The sequence below is a fragment of the Typopeltis vanoorti genome, chromosome 16, assembly GCF_054136105.1.
Source record: "Typopeltis vanoorti isolate ZY-2024b chromosome 16, IOZ_Tvanoo_1.0, whole genome shotgun sequence".
NCBI lineage: Eukaryota > Metazoa > Arthropoda > Arachnida > Uropygi > Thelyphonidae > Typopeltis > Typopeltis vanoorti.
In genome coordinates this window covers 36,870,180-36,885,815 of record NC_143564.1, presented here as the reverse complement: position 1 = coordinate 36,885,815, position 15,636 = coordinate 36,870,180, and the positions used below count along the sequence as shown (strand labels likewise).

Below are 15,636 nucleotides of genomic sequence, written 5' to 3'. Positions count from 1 at the left end.
TGGGGAGATCAGGAGGTGACAGCGAGGAAGAAGATGCAGTTCCAGCTGGTCCAAAACTATTGGTGGTTAGAGAACACATGGACGACATCATCTCATTCATAGGTGCATCTTCAGATCCATAGGTGATTGCTTATTACGAACATTTTTGACAATTTCAATCGATAATTAGTAAGAAACAGTATAAATGTTGGAAGCAACTGAAAATTGATGCCTTTTTCAAGCCTGATCCTCAGTAAAATGTTATTTACATAAAAATGTTCTTGATTCATGATTTTATGGACAACATTTAGCCCCTAATAGTCTGTTAAATCGAGAGTTTACTGTTGTATGTTCTTTCTTGTGGTATCAGTGCTTTAATATTTTTGTTCTAGGTGTTTAACCAAACTTTCAAATCAAAATTAGAAGTAGAACAATTAGTTTTGGCTCTTCTGATTAGACATTTTATTTTATCTGCCCATCATCCTTGTCAAAAAACAGGAATCATAAAATGTCTAATCAGAAGAGCCAAAACTAATTGTTCTACTTCTAATTTTCTACAGAAAGAACTTTCTACTATCCTACAGCACATGAAACTCAATGGCTTTTCCAAATTGAGATTTGGAAAAGCCATTGAGTGGATTATAAGAATTGAGAAGCGTACACAACATCTTCTCAATTCTTATAATCCACCTCTAAACTACAAAGATTCAATATGTCGAGTTCCAATTCCATACATCTCTGGGATTTCAGAACCTATTTCAAGAATTCTGAAGAAATATGAGTTAACAGCTACTTATTCACCTATTAATAAATTATCTTCCCATTTTCCTTCTTCTAAAGACAAATGCTCAACTATGTCTCTTCCTGGAGTTTATCGAATTCCCTGCAACTGTGACCTCTCCTATTTTGGACAAACTGGACGCTCTTTAGAAAAAAGAATCCAAGAACATCAATCCTCCATTCATCACAACAAACCCGAAAAATCTGGATTGGCTCAGCACGGGATAGAAACTAACCACAACATCCTTTGATCAAAAACTCGCCTCTTACATAGATCCCGCTATAAATTTGAACGTTTATTCAAAGAAAGCGTAGAGGCCTTACTCCATTGTCCTAACCTTAATCGGAATGACTGTATATCTGTATCAAAAATCTGGGAAAGTCTAATCAGGATAATTCATTAATTCACATTATTTTTATTTTATTTAAAAAATTTTGAAATTATTAATTAATATCTTCAATTCAATCATGTCTCTGCTTAAAAATATTTCCCTTTAATACTTAGTGATATAACATCACACGGCATGTTCTATTTATAAATGATCTATTGTTAGTATTCCATCTTGTATTTTTTTAAACTTGTAGTGCCACTGAAGATGGTCTGCAATTTTCAGACCGAAATATTTGGCTAATTAAATATCTTTCTTGTGAATACGTGTTTATATTATACAATCTTTATGTCACAAGTGTCCTTAAAATATCAAATTTTAATCCTTCACTGAAAAGAAATTACCATTAGGCCTCCAAATTTCCTGAAAACATTTCTATTTGCCTGTTATTTGTTTCCCCCCACCCTGTTACTTGTCTCAAACCAGAACTAGCTCTTTCATTTTCTTTGTCAACTACCTTATTTGGGAACATAGGTACAAAATTTGCCCATCTTACTCTACTTGAAATTGCCAACAATTCAAGAAATATTCCTTCGTCTGTGGTGTTGACTGCTACTACTCTTTCCTCTCCATGATCTATATTTCCCCAAAATAACATCCTATATTTATTATTTAGCAACATTCTTTGTTGTGACAGTCTCCTCCCAGTCATCTAGCATTGACATATAAGCAACTTGAGGGAATTTGATAAGGAAATATTACTAAACTATTCAAGGCAGCTCTAACAGAAATAATTTAAAAAATCCAGAATGGAAAAACAGGAATTACAGTTGAAAGGGAAAAGACTTGAATTCCATGTGATTTGAACAACCTCAAGAAATTCATAAATGTATAAATATATACATAAAAAATTTAGTACAGATGGAAAGCCGGAACACTAATATAGTATCCTCAAATATTTAGGTAAGATTAAAGATCACAAATACAGGGAGGGTGTGAATAAGAATTTAAATTGGGAAGCATCTGGAAAACACTGTGAAATGTAAAAATAATGATTTTACTTGTATCAAATATCTATTCGTAATAAATGTGAAAAACAGCTTTGAACTTATTAAAATTTTACTAATTTTTAAGATTTATTATGAGGTGAACTAATTCTAGAAAAATATATTATTTCAGAAATGTCCCTTATCGTGTTAGAGTTCAGTTATCCAGGAGGAGAAATGAGGATGAAGATTCACCACACAAATTGTACACTTTAATAACTCATGTGCCTGTTACAACTTTTAAGGGTAAGTTGAAACAATATTCAATTTTATTCATTTCTAGTTCAGTTTTTTTTTATCACTTTATGTTAAAAAATTTCTGTAAATTATCATCAAATCCCTCAAGGGGCATATAATAGGGTGACCAGACATCCCTTTTTTAACAGGGGTTGTTCCGACAAAACCTTAATTTTTCCATGAATTAAAAAAAAAGTCATGCCGTGAATTTTTTTTAATTCATGGCATGACTTCATTCTTGTATGTTCTTATATGGAAAGGATAATGTCTCTGCTGGTGACTGATAGCTTGAGATTGAAAATATGCATGCTATGACGATTATCAACCGTTATGAACGTACACTCTCTGTGATAGGACGAAAATGCTGCATCTGGGTGGAAACAAAAGGTTATTTTGTCTACCATACCATTGTTTTGTGCTTCTTGTGCCGGTCAGTTAGTAATTGTGAAAGTTAAAGTGAGTATATTGTGAGTGGTGATATTTCATCTAGATTTTATCGTGCCAAAAAGGAAGTGTATCACAGGAAAAAGAAGATTATCCCTTCTTGAAAGATGGCAAAACAACAAACAAGTCGCAATGTACTGTGTCCTGTTCAATTTTTTTAATTGAACATGGTGACCATTCTGATATAAAACAGCATTTGACGAAGCAAAAACATAAATTGGTAGCCACTGCTCACAGTTCAAGTCAAGATGTTGCATCATTTTTCATGAAAAATTCTTCTTGGCTTCCTGTATTACGCAATTGTTTGTCTGTAACGTATTCATGGGTTTAAAAAGTCTTCTGTCCATCTCCTCTCAGGTTTTCCTCTTGATCGGTGTCCCTTTGGCTTATATTTCCAAGCAATATTTGGCCATCTGTCCTCATTCATTCTTTCTATATGTTTTTTCCAGTTCTTTCTATAGTTTGTGATGTCTTCTGTTATGTTAATTATGGATAACTGTTTTCTTATTTCTTATCTTATCTATTCTTTTATAGCCTGTGAGCGGTCTTAGGAACTTCATTTCTGCAGCTTCCACTTGTCTTTTATCTCGTTCTCCAAGTCCATGTTTCACTGCCATATTTCAGAATCAGTTTGGCTATATTTTGTATAGTTTTATTTGGGTTGTTCTAGACATCTGTTTACTGAAGTGTCTATTCAAAGTTCATATGACTGCTAGGAATTTTTGCTTTTTATATGCAATGTCGATTTCTCCATTGTGGCTGTAATTTCCTAGATATTTAAATTTTTCACTTGTTCTATTACTTTGTTGTGGATGATTAGAGACCCTTCGACACTTCCAAGCATGTCACAAAAAGGAGAATCCATTCCGATAATAGGGTAATCAATCCGTATTGAGGGATGAGTTGTTTATTATTACTTGTCGGAAAATTAACTTCTTTATGATCATTGTAGTTAACTGTGTTGCTTGTATAACAGTTGGAAAAATTTACATATATATAAAGCACGTGTTTTGCATGTTGGTGACCAATTCGTGTGTCCTTCATTTCTTTCTCCCCTTCAGCATGAATCGACTATTCTTGGCAAGTTTCCAAGTGGAGATCTCAAAAGCGTGGGCATACTATACCTTGAAATGCTATTGATTTCATTTTATTTATTGAGATTTTCATGTCATACTGTTCTATTGTTTTGTTCAATACGTGTAGATTTTTCTGTAATTGGTCTTCATTTTCAGCAATAACTTGAACGTCAGCATACAAAAGGCTGGTTAATTCTTTATTTCCTGTTTTAATTCCTATGATTTTGTTTTTCCTCGATTCTCTTGAAATTTTTTCCATATATACGAGGGTAGTCTGAAAAGTTCTTGGCCTCGAACATAGATGGCAACACTATCAGCAAAAATTTTTTTTTCTAAGTTGGTACACTCAAACATCCATGTGAAATTGCAAGTCATTCTATCAAGTAGTTTGTTGTATACAGCTGTCTGAAGCAAAAGTGTTGTCTGTATCCCTTGAAATGGATAAAATCATTGTTAGGCTCAAGACCTTTTCAGACCACCCTAATATATTGAAGAGTATTGGTGATGATCTGCTTCCTTGGATGAGACCTATTGGTTTTAATTTTAATATAGCTTTCTTCCATTATATTTGCTATTGTTTTTGTGGTTTGAGGTGGAGCTTTCATACAGTGTATTGGTGATAATCTGCTTCCTTGAATGAGACCTATTGGTTTTAATTTTTTTGGTTATTTCATTATTAATTTTAATTTTAATATAGCTTTCTTCCATTATATTTGCTATTGTTTTTGTGGTTTGAGGTGGAGCTTTCAATTCATACAGTATATTGATTAATTTTGTTCTATTGATTTGATCATATGCTTTCTCATAATCTAGGAAGGCCATATATGTTGGCAGGTTTCTATTCTTTTTTTTCTTCTATAATTTGTTTAAGTGTAAATGTGGGATCTGTGCAGTATTTTCCTTTCCTAATGCTGCATTGTTCTCAAATAATTTCCTCTGCCCATTGTGTTAATTTACTTTTAATTATATCTAGATATGTTTTATAGCATGTATTTAATAAGGATATTCCTTTGTACTTTCTGCAATCCTTTGTTTCCTTTTTTGAATATATTTATGACTATTGCTCTCTTCCATTCTTGTGGGATGTTTCCTTCTTCCCATATTCTGTTTAGAAATTTAATCAATCTTAATTGAAATGGTTCAGAGCTGTATTTGTATATAGTTCTGAATTTATTCCGTCTTCTCCTGTAGCTTTTCTGTTTTTTAGTTTTTCCAATATTTTCTTTAGATCATTTAGCTGTATTGGTTCTTCATTTGTTTCTTGACTTATTACTTATGAACGTACACTCTCTTTATTTCAATTTGATTATTATTGTTTAGAAGCTGGGTGTAGTGATTGGTCCATTCTTTTGTGGACGTGCCTTCTAATTGTAGATTATCCTTTGTTTCTTTGAGTCATTTTTTTAATAATTTTTATAGCTCTTTAGTTGAGGTCCATTTATGTCATGCTCTAATCTTAATACAAATTTTTCCCAGTCTTGTCTTCTGATTTTCCTGGGTTTTTCTCTTCTTGTTATTGTTCTGATTCTTTTATTTCATTTCCTATTGTTCTGTCTTTTAACCATTTAAGGTAGATTTCTTTTTTCTTATTAAAGATTTCTGGATTCCAGGTTCTCAGTCCTTTCCTTTTTCTTTGCAGTTTTGTTCCTGTGGCTTCATATGCTGCCTGTTTTACCATTCATTATCTGTATCTTCATTTATTTTCTTTGATATAGTTCTCTGATATTATTGCTGTAACAGTTCTATCTTAAATTGTTCCTGCTTTTGTGATGAAAATCCTCTCATCTGTGTGTTTATGTTCTCCCAGAGAAATGCCTTTGATTTTATCATCCTTTGCTGCATAAGTTGTGGTGTTAGGAAGTGTCCAGTAGAATGACAATAGGCCCCCCCCCCCCAGGTTATCAGTTAATACGTATGACACCATTCTCTGCGAAATATCACTTTCTTCATTCTCACAGGATTATGGTGGAGCCATGTCTTCGCAGCCCTCACACAGTATAGTTGAACTGTTCTTTGGAAGTCAGATACACAAACACCCTACCGATGACGAATATTTTTAGCATGTTGAAAATAACTACTAGCTGCGCACACGAACCTTGTGAAGTGCTATTACAGCTCCGCAGTTCTCATTGCAGTTAATCTGTACAGTTAGACAACTCTATCTCTACCGATAAACATGATGCACGAGTTGACTGTGCTGCTAACGGAACCGGACTTGCACAATTCTGTGGGCAACACGGGAATGCACTTAAGTATACTATAATCATAATTCTGTGCTATTCTATTCAGCATTTTATTTTATTTTATTTTTTTGCATTGCAACCTATAACTCAATTTTTGACCAAAAAGGAAGTATAATGTCTTCAATTGATATTAGACAAAGATAGTTATCATATTTTTTAGAAATGTTTTGAGAGTTCATCTTGTTTCTAGGAGTTGGTTTTTTAACATATTCATGCTAGGCACCTGATAAATTGTACCATTCTTGTCCATGGGACTGTGGAAGAGGAAAAAGAATCTGTTAGTGTCAGGATAAATAAGTAACCAATAATTATTCTATATATAGGTGGTATATTTAATTGCTAAATATATAGCAAGTTATCTTACATTAATGAGAAATAAGCATGAGGACGAAAAATGGTAGAGGCTTAATAGAGTAAAATAGCACTGAGAAAGGATTAAAAATATTATTTAATCCTGTCCTTTAACCTGTAGCCATCCATGTGCACATTTATGATCAACTTGATTGAAAGTTTTTTTTGGCAGTAACACTAGACAACGCACAATCTGCCGCTGAAATGAAAATGGCAGTTCTTTATTAATTTTTATGTGTTGGACAATAAAATCTCTCGATTGGCTCTTATTTAGGAGAGGTTGAGTTTATACTAATGATGCAATTATTAGTATAAAGTGAGATGCAAAATCACTTCAGGTGATGAAATTAATCTTCCACTTTGAAGACAAGGTGGTCTAATAAAACATCCATGCTTGTGGTGGATTCTAACTCACAACCTGTTAGTAGGCTGGTTGGTATCCATTCTCCAACTTAGTCACTGAGAAAAGACAGTTGTACGATGATCAGATTCTATTTCTGCACTTCTAAATATCTATTATTATATAGTCTATTATACTTTTTTAAGTTTATTTCCTAAGTGAATTTATGACGATCTTTATGCTTGAAAAAAACTATTAGGGATTGTTCTGCATATAATAACTTAGTCTGTATCCATTTTTTATTGCATTGTTTCTATATTTGTACTTCATAGAACCTACTCTGGCATTAAAATCTCCCATTATTAATAGATAATTATTTGTGTTTATTTTATCTTTTATAAATCTGAATAAAAGGCACATTTCTTTCTTCCTTTGAGCATAGACACCAATAATAGTCACGAAGCCACTGCTTATTTGTAATCTTAATTTTAGCGTTCTCTCACTCCAGTATTTGTAATGGGTGATTTTTTTTTTTTTTTTTTTTTTTTTAATACCTAATAGCTCAAAACCAAAAGGCCTTTGGTTATTTAAGCTAATCAGAATTGCAAATGGATTACTTTGTTAAAAATGAATGTAATCACTCATTTGGTATTAAATTAAGTACTCTGAGGGAATGTCTGAAGAGCAATGGTCTTTTATCCCATCAAACTAATCTGAATTGCTATATTAGAACATGGTAGAAATTTGCTCTATTGGGGCCACGTGACTTCCTTTCCAAAACTGAACAAACATCATTTTCTGTCAATTAATGAAGCTAATATAGTAGTGATAGCTCCATCAGTACTTGCAAAAACTACTTCACTGTTCATAATATGAGCAAAGGTGATTATTTTTAAAAACAATCTGCAGAATCAAGGGAAGTATCTATTTTTGTTACAGTGAAATCAAAGCATTATGTATTTTTTTATAGACATTACACTTCTCTCTTGCAAACCTTAAAAAGGTGGTATAATTAATTTCTTCTATTTTTTGCATGATCTCGTGAATTATTTACTCTTTTAGTGATAATAATGTACAAGTGGCAGTGACAGCTAAGAGGAAGGCAAAGCAGAAGTGGGATGAGTGAAGAGTGGAAGAGGACAGAGAAGTACAGAGAGAGAAAGCAAGAAGCCAAGAGAGTTGTGGCACAGGCGAAGGCCATGGCATATCAAGATCTGTATGATCAATTAGAAACAAAGGAAGGACAGAGAAAAATTTACCAACTAGCGAAATGTAGAAATAAAGCAGCAAAGGACATCTTACATGTGAGGCAGATCAAAGACACTGAAGGAAGAGTGTTATGGAGGGATGTGGACATAAGAAAGGGACTTTTGAATGAGGAAAATGCAAGGATTCACAGAAGAGATGGGCAGCCTTCTGAAGGGATGGTGCAGAACATCAGTGCAGTGGAAGTGACAGAGGCCATGAAGAGGATGAGGAATGGAAAATCAGTGGGCCCCGACAGGATTCCAGTGGAGGCATGGAAGGCACTGGGGGAAGAATGAATTGATCTGCTGTGGGACCTGTTCGTGAAAGTTTGCCACAGGAAAATATACCCGAGGAATGGAGGGAGAGTACTCTTGTCCCCATCTACAAGGGTAAAGGGGATGCACAAGACTGTAAAAATTACAGAGGAATAAAGTTGATGTCCCACACAATGAAATCCTAGAAAGGGTTCTTGATGGAAGATTGAAGAAGGTGGTGGAGATTGCAAAGGAACAATTTGGCTTCATGCCTGGTAGATCAACAACAGATGCTATCTTTGGGTTACTGCAGATGATGGAAAAGTTTCAAGAGAAACAACAGGAGCTACATCTGGCATTTATTGATCTGGAGAAAGCATACAATAGAGTGCCAAGGCAAGAAGTCTGGAGTGTCTGAGGGAGAAGAACGTTCTGGAGAAATATGTCAGGTTGGTGCGGGAGATGTACAGAAATGTGAAGACAAGTGTTCGGACCTGCCTGGAACAGACAGAAAGTTTTCAAGTAACAGTTGGCTTGCATCAAGGGTGAGCATTAAGTCCGTTTCTGTTTAACATTGTGATGGAGGTGGTGACGGAGGAGGTGAGAGAAGATGTGCCTTAGACAATGTTGTATGCAGATGACATCTTGCTGTGTGCAGATTCAAGAGAAGAAGCGGGAACTAAACTGGAAAGATGGAGAAAAGTACTGGAAGGGAGAGGTATGAGACTGAGCAGAAGTAAGACAGAGTATATGTGTTGCACAATGGGCGGCGGCCAGGAGACAGATCTGGAGCTGGAAGGAAATGTCATCAGGAAGGTGAGGGACTTTAGATACTTAGGTTCAACAGTGGAAGAAGATGGAGGAGCTGAGAAGGAAGTGGGACGCTGGATACAAGCGGGTTGTAGGAACTGGAGTGTTATGCGATAAGAGGGTGACAATCAATCTGAAAGGCAAAATCTATAGGACAGTAGTGAGGCCAGCTATGATATGCTATAGAAACTGTGGCCCTGAGGAAAAATAACATCAGCAGGATGGAAGTAGTAGAGATGAGAATGCTTAGGTGGATGTGCAGTGTGACCAGAAAGGATCGTCTGAGAAATGACTATGTGAGGGGAACAGTGAAAGTTACGAACTTAGGAGCGAAGATACAGGAGGCAAGGTTGAGATGGTTTGGTCATGTGATGAGGAGGGAGGACGAATATATGGGAAGAAGATCATGCAGATGGATGTGCAAGGAAGGAGGAAGCGTGGGCAGCCAAAGAAGAGATGGAGGGAGCTGGTAGAAGGGGACTTGCAGATGAAGACCTTGCATGTGGTGACAGCCCAAGACAGGAGGATGTGGAGGAGACTCATCATCAACAGTGACCCCACTTAAGTGGGAGAAGCTACACAAGAAGAAGAAGTGAAAGAGAAAATAAACATTTTAACTCTGCTTTGCAGAAGTTTATAGCAATCATGGAAAAGTATTTGGAGGAAAATTTAGATGTGTTGCTTATAAGTTATGCTTTTCGTTTTTGTCACTAAAGAGGTTTGTTTAAATTTTGTCATTGTACATTAAGTCACCAGCTTTGTATTTCTCTTCCTGGGACATGAATACGTGTATATAAATCAAAACAGATTTCAGAAGCTTCCCCCCCCCCCCTATCTTCCATCATCCCAGAGTATTACGATATTGTGTGAGCTGAGTTATGGTACATCAACTCTCACCTCAATAAACTGTTAGTGGCCAAAGATCTCTTAACAGTTTGTTATAATAAATTTAAAATTTCACTGAAATATATGAATCAATTCAGAAACAGTTTAAACTCATACTTAACTGCTGCTGATGGGAAGGGGGAAAAAAAAATCTTTTTTTTTTTTTTTTTTTTGTAAACTGCGCCATTATGTAAGAGATACTTCTGTGTGCATGTTAATTTTTCATAGTGGAAGAAGCCAAACAAAAATTGATTAATTTTATATCACAAAAGACAGTTGTGATATTAATTTTTCTTTTCCTTTCTTTGCAGGTTTGCAAACAGAAAATGTGGATGTCAGTGAGAACTGAATTGTTATGCAAAACTAATAAAATTGTCTGTTGAGATATTTGCTTTTACTTTCATAGAAACAGACACTACTACAGCAACATGCATAAAAAATCTGTAGTGCAGGTGTTCAGATGTCATCTAGGGTATACAGAGAACCTTCATTACTGAAGCCTATTTAGCTAGTGAGGCTTGTTTCTCCCACAAGAATACATATATAGTGCAATACACTGCTCAGCATTCATTGTATAGATATGTTACAGCAATTACTTGACTTGCAATTAAGAAAATAACACAACGTTTTATTTCTTCTTCATATTTAAGTATGTTTTACTGCTTTCACTACCCTGAACTGATCCAAAAAATTAGTGAAACTACATCAAATTCAACTTGGTCTTCCAGATTCCTGTATGGCATTGTTGTGGAGGGTCTTGTGAACTTTTTTGTTATAGCTATTCTTTATAAAGGCTTGGCTAATAATTTAATTTTTTAGCACCTACACACTGGAGCAAATTGTTAAGGCTGTATATATTGAGGGTGCTGATGACCTGTAGGAAACTTTTTTGATCTGGATTGTTTGTCATTACAGTCTTTCAGTTTTAACAATCTGTTTAAACCTGGAAAATATTAAAAAGTATTTCATAAAGAAGGTATAAATGTGTTGAATTCCATTATTAAGTACCTATACTATAAACTACTACTGTTTTATCAGTAATGTGCAAATAATGCCATTAATAAGAAGCATAATGGGCAAGTTTTTCACCAGATATTTTTATGGTTAGAAGAAATGTGACTCTCACTAATAAAGTACTTTTTTTTTTTTACATAATCCAGAAATCTCCATCTTTCAAGCCTCTGATAAGTGAGTGGTTATCTCATACCAGTATTTCAACTACTACAAACATACTTTATATTTCACAACCCTGTGTAGGTCTATGCACATGGTTTTTTCATTGGGTGATGTGGGGGTTTCGGAGGATGGAGAGATCTTGATATTTTTTCAAGTGGCAGGAGAATAATCTCTACAACTTTTATGTTGTATTTGTAGAGTAATTTGGCTAATTTATCTGTTACATTCTTGATATAAGGAAGGGTGATTGCATTCTTGAAGTCTTGTTTATTTAATTTTTTGTAGGTGCTATATTGAGAATTTTTTTTTTTTAATTATCACCCAACGAAAAAACCTGGGATTTATAATGTTCCTGTGGCATCTGCTAGGTGGACCAGACAGGGAGATCGGGGGAAATCCGCATGAGCGAACATCAAAAGGACGTACAAAAGAAGAGAGAACACAGCTCTCTCTCTCTCTTCATGTCCTATATTGATAAGAATTGTTTCACAAGAAAATTCAAAGAGGCAGCAAATATGATTAAAATTCAATGCAACAAAAACCAAGGTTTGATTTTAAATCAAGTTTGGTCATCGTTTATTAAAAATTTACCCACTTCAGACCTCGGACAGAGTGAGCGTGAACCACAGAATGTGGCAACGGATAGCATTGTCTCCAACTAACACACATTAATGGTTGTATAGATCTGTTATTCTGTTGTTTTTAAAGAACGTTTTTGATGTTGACTCTTTACCCCTGAAGATGTTAGTCTTACGACTAACGAAACTTGTCGGGTTATTTTTAGTACTTGTTTAGTTTTTTAAAAACAGTTCTCTAATAAACGTGATCACAAAACCGGAATATTTCTATTGAACTTCTTAACCACAGAAACCACAAATGAAGGATACAACTTCACAATATATCTTACTTGAATAATCTCTCCAAATAGAAAAAGCCACACTGAAGTACATCTGTAAAGATTAATGTTGAAGTTTCTGAAATGAAAATGCACATGCTTTTGGTACAGCATTATCAAAGACACCATGACTGCAAGAACAAGGAAAGGGTGATGTGCTACCTGAAATAGATGAGAACTAGGATCTGTATAATAGCCTGGCTTTCTTCAAAGGCATGTTCTGCTTCTACAGAACCAGTAGATGGAAGCACCCTACTTCCAGTGCTTGGGATCTGTCATTAATAGGGAAAATTGTTGTTTAGAAAAGGCATAAATTTTTGAAACATTATCATAGTCAAATTAATTAAAATACACTAGAGAACAAAAAAAAAAAAAAAAAAAAAAAAAAAAGTCAAAATGAGATGCTGATTATGTGTAGCTATAATGTGCAAGTTTATCAGAAATTTATACTTCAGAGAACTGAACAATATTACTATTTAATTCAAGTGAGATAAGGAAAGTTTTATAATGATCCAAATAGTAATATTGTTCAGACTAACTTCTGCAGTACACCTTCATTGGGAACAGATCACTTACCTCTGAATCTTCACTACTTCCTTATTTCTACTTGTTAGTGTATTCTTCAACAGCCAAGTAATTTTATGGGCTACCTTAGCAATATGTCCTCTAGCGTTTATCTATTTCCTGGAGTACAGTTCCATCAGTGTGGTACACAGCTTACATTTCTCCACATTAAACTGACATCCATTATATTTTGCCCATACCAACAGCCTATTTAAATTGTTCTGCAAGCTCTCCACATCAGCTTCATTAACTATCACTACCTAATTTTGCATCACCAGCAAATGACTGAATATTTCCTTTGTCATTTATGTACAAATTAAACAGTAATGGTCCTAGAATAGAAAACCTTGTGAACACCACTAGTTACTTGGATTCTGCTTCTCCATATACCACTTTGATATCTGTCCAGCAGCCATCCTCTTATTCACATAACTAGTGTCATATGCAAAATGCTTTGTGTAACCATTTCTTTTATCCAACTTACCTGTCACTATTATAAAATGTTTATCATTTATTAAGGCATGAACAACCCTTAAAGCAATGTTGCCTCTCATACAGAACCGTATTATCCATCCATTCTTGAATTCTCTTTTTGCCCAATTTTCCTAGTACTTTTACCACCACTCGTGAAATGCTGATTGGTCTATGATTGCTACTGCAGAGATTTCAGAGTCTAGTCACAGGCACTGCCAGTTCCCTTGTAAAACCCAAGATAATATCTACTCCCCAGTGATTCCATTTCCTTACAGTGTGTATTTCCATTGTTGAAGTCCCCCATAATAATCGTGTGACCTGCACTCATTTGCCGATCATCCATAGAACTCACAAGGCCTATTTCAACAACGAACTGTACATTTTGTCTTACTAGCTTCAACCTCACACCAGACTGCAATTCATCAGTGGTACCCTTTCCATCTTTGACAATATTTAAACATCACAATAACTACATCTGCTGTCTAACTTTTGGTGAGGTTGCACTAACCATTGCCAAAAACTCTTCCTTCTGGTTCCCAATACTTTTGGCATTAGTATATAAAAATTGCAGCATCTCTTTAGGACTCCTAAATCACCCTTCCTAAATTGACTACCCTGTTCAATATTTTTGCTTGGGAAATTAGATTCAGCACTTTGTCATTCTCACTCACCTCATAGGTGCCTTTACTAAAATTACTTGATTTTGCACTTCCACATGCTTGGTGAGCAAAGCTCTCTCTAGACACCAAAACCATTTACATGCAGCCCATTAGCCTTATACAAATTTGTTGAAAATGCAGTAAAAACTAGCTGTGATAAAAATTCAATATGCTGTTTTTTTTTTTTTTTTGTTTTTTTTTTTAAGATCACCTCAGATCATTTGTTAAAAAATACAGCTTAAATTTCAAAGAAACTTTCAGAAATAGAAATGCCATTTAAATGCTTTGGCACAGGGTTGGAACCACAGTCTGAAATGGCTTTCATATGGTACCCTATCAAAATCCAACAGGTGTACTGTGTGGAAATAGGTGGTAAGGTTTTTTTTTTTTTTTTTTTCTGTGACTGATCATGCCATGCTTTCCTGCAAAGTAGCTAATTAAATTGATATTCCAATTAGGACAGGTGACATGCTGAATATTATCTTTGGTCCCATTATCAGAGTAATGCATGGAAATCTTTGAAAAAGTGCTTAAACAAGGCAGTATCTGAATGCACCCTGTAGAATTTGAAGCAGTTTTTTGAAATATTACTTTTCTCACCTGCACTTATGAGTATTGTGCAGAAAGCTATATTGGAGTAGGAAAAGAAATTAGCTACGCAGCCAATCCAAAAAATTTTATCATTAATGCCACAAGTAAAAGAAAAACTTGACTTGAATGTAGATATCTAGTGCCAGAAGCTGATAAATGCTCACCTAAAATATCAACCAGGTGCACAGTGCTGCAGCAGCTACATTGGATGAACACTTACAGGTGCATGAGTACAAAGTTGAAGAGGCGTTGCATAACCTGGATAAGAATTCAGTATGCATATGTTCGTTCAAATTGGCTAGATTTATACAAATATCAAACTTGATTCTCAGCTTAGGAAAGTAGGATAGTTCTGTTGTACAAGGGTAGTGCAAAAACTGATGTCTTGGCTACTGACCAGTCAATATCTAGTGTGAAGATTTTAGAGAAGTTGGTAAGAACTGGCATGCAGACAGGCTATACTCTGCATGGAACTACTAAAGGAAGGTAACATTTTATAACAGTGGGGGCCAAGTTGGATAATTGTGTATCCTTATCTAACATAAGATAATTGTGTATTCATTATCGACTTTTCAGACCACGAGGGTGGTCTGAAAAGTCGCCATAGGTGGCAACATTTTCAGAGATTTTGTTTTTCTTCTCTAAGTTGGTACATGTCATAAGCATTCATGTGAAATTGCAAGTCATTCTATCAAGTAGTTTTGCTTGATAGAATGAAATACAGACTTCTGTATCCTTGAAATGGATAAAATTGAGTATTGTGGGATTATAAAATTCTTTCTAAAAGAAGGTTTAATGCCAAAAGAAATTCATTCAAAGTTCATAAAAGTTTATGGGCACTCTTCTCCTTCGTTTTCGACAATTGGCCTAACCGGCCTTGAAGATGATCCACCTGAAGGACATCCAAAAAGTGTAACACCACCAAAAATAATTGATCAAGTGCACGATATGGTAATGGATGACCGGTGAGTCAAAAAGCGTGAAATTGCTGAGACTATAGGCTTATCAAAAGAATGTGTAGGATATGTTTTGCATGAAGAATTACAAATGAAAAATCTACACGAGATGGGTGCCACACTTGCTCACAGCAGATCAAAAACGCACTCGCATGAATATCTCTGAACAGTGCATGGAGCATTTTAACAAGAATATAACTGATTTTGTGAGTTGATTTATTACTATGGATGAAACTTGGATTCAGCAGACGGAAGCTGGCTCGGTGCCAAAGAAGATGTCGGTTCCATCTGCAAGAATG

At 35.0% G+C, this 15,636-nt stretch overlaps 1 protein-coding gene across 1 annotated transcript in view; it reads left to right on the top strand.

The window, feature by feature from the left end:
• Positions 1 to 10,407, top strand: part of RpL31 (ribosomal protein L31) — a 60,705-nt gene extending 50,298 nt beyond the window's left edge. The window contains exons 4-5 of the mRNA XM_090406108.1: positions 2,268 to 2,380; positions 10,334 to 10,407. Of these exons, the coding sequence (XP_090262234.1) occupies positions 2,268 to 2,380; positions 10,334 to 10,371 (151 nt within the window). The 3' untranslated portion in view covers positions 10,372 to 10,407. The remainder of the gene's footprint in view (positions 1 to 2,267; positions 2,381 to 10,333) is intronic.
• Positions 10,408 to 15,636: the final 5,229 nt, after the last annotated feature.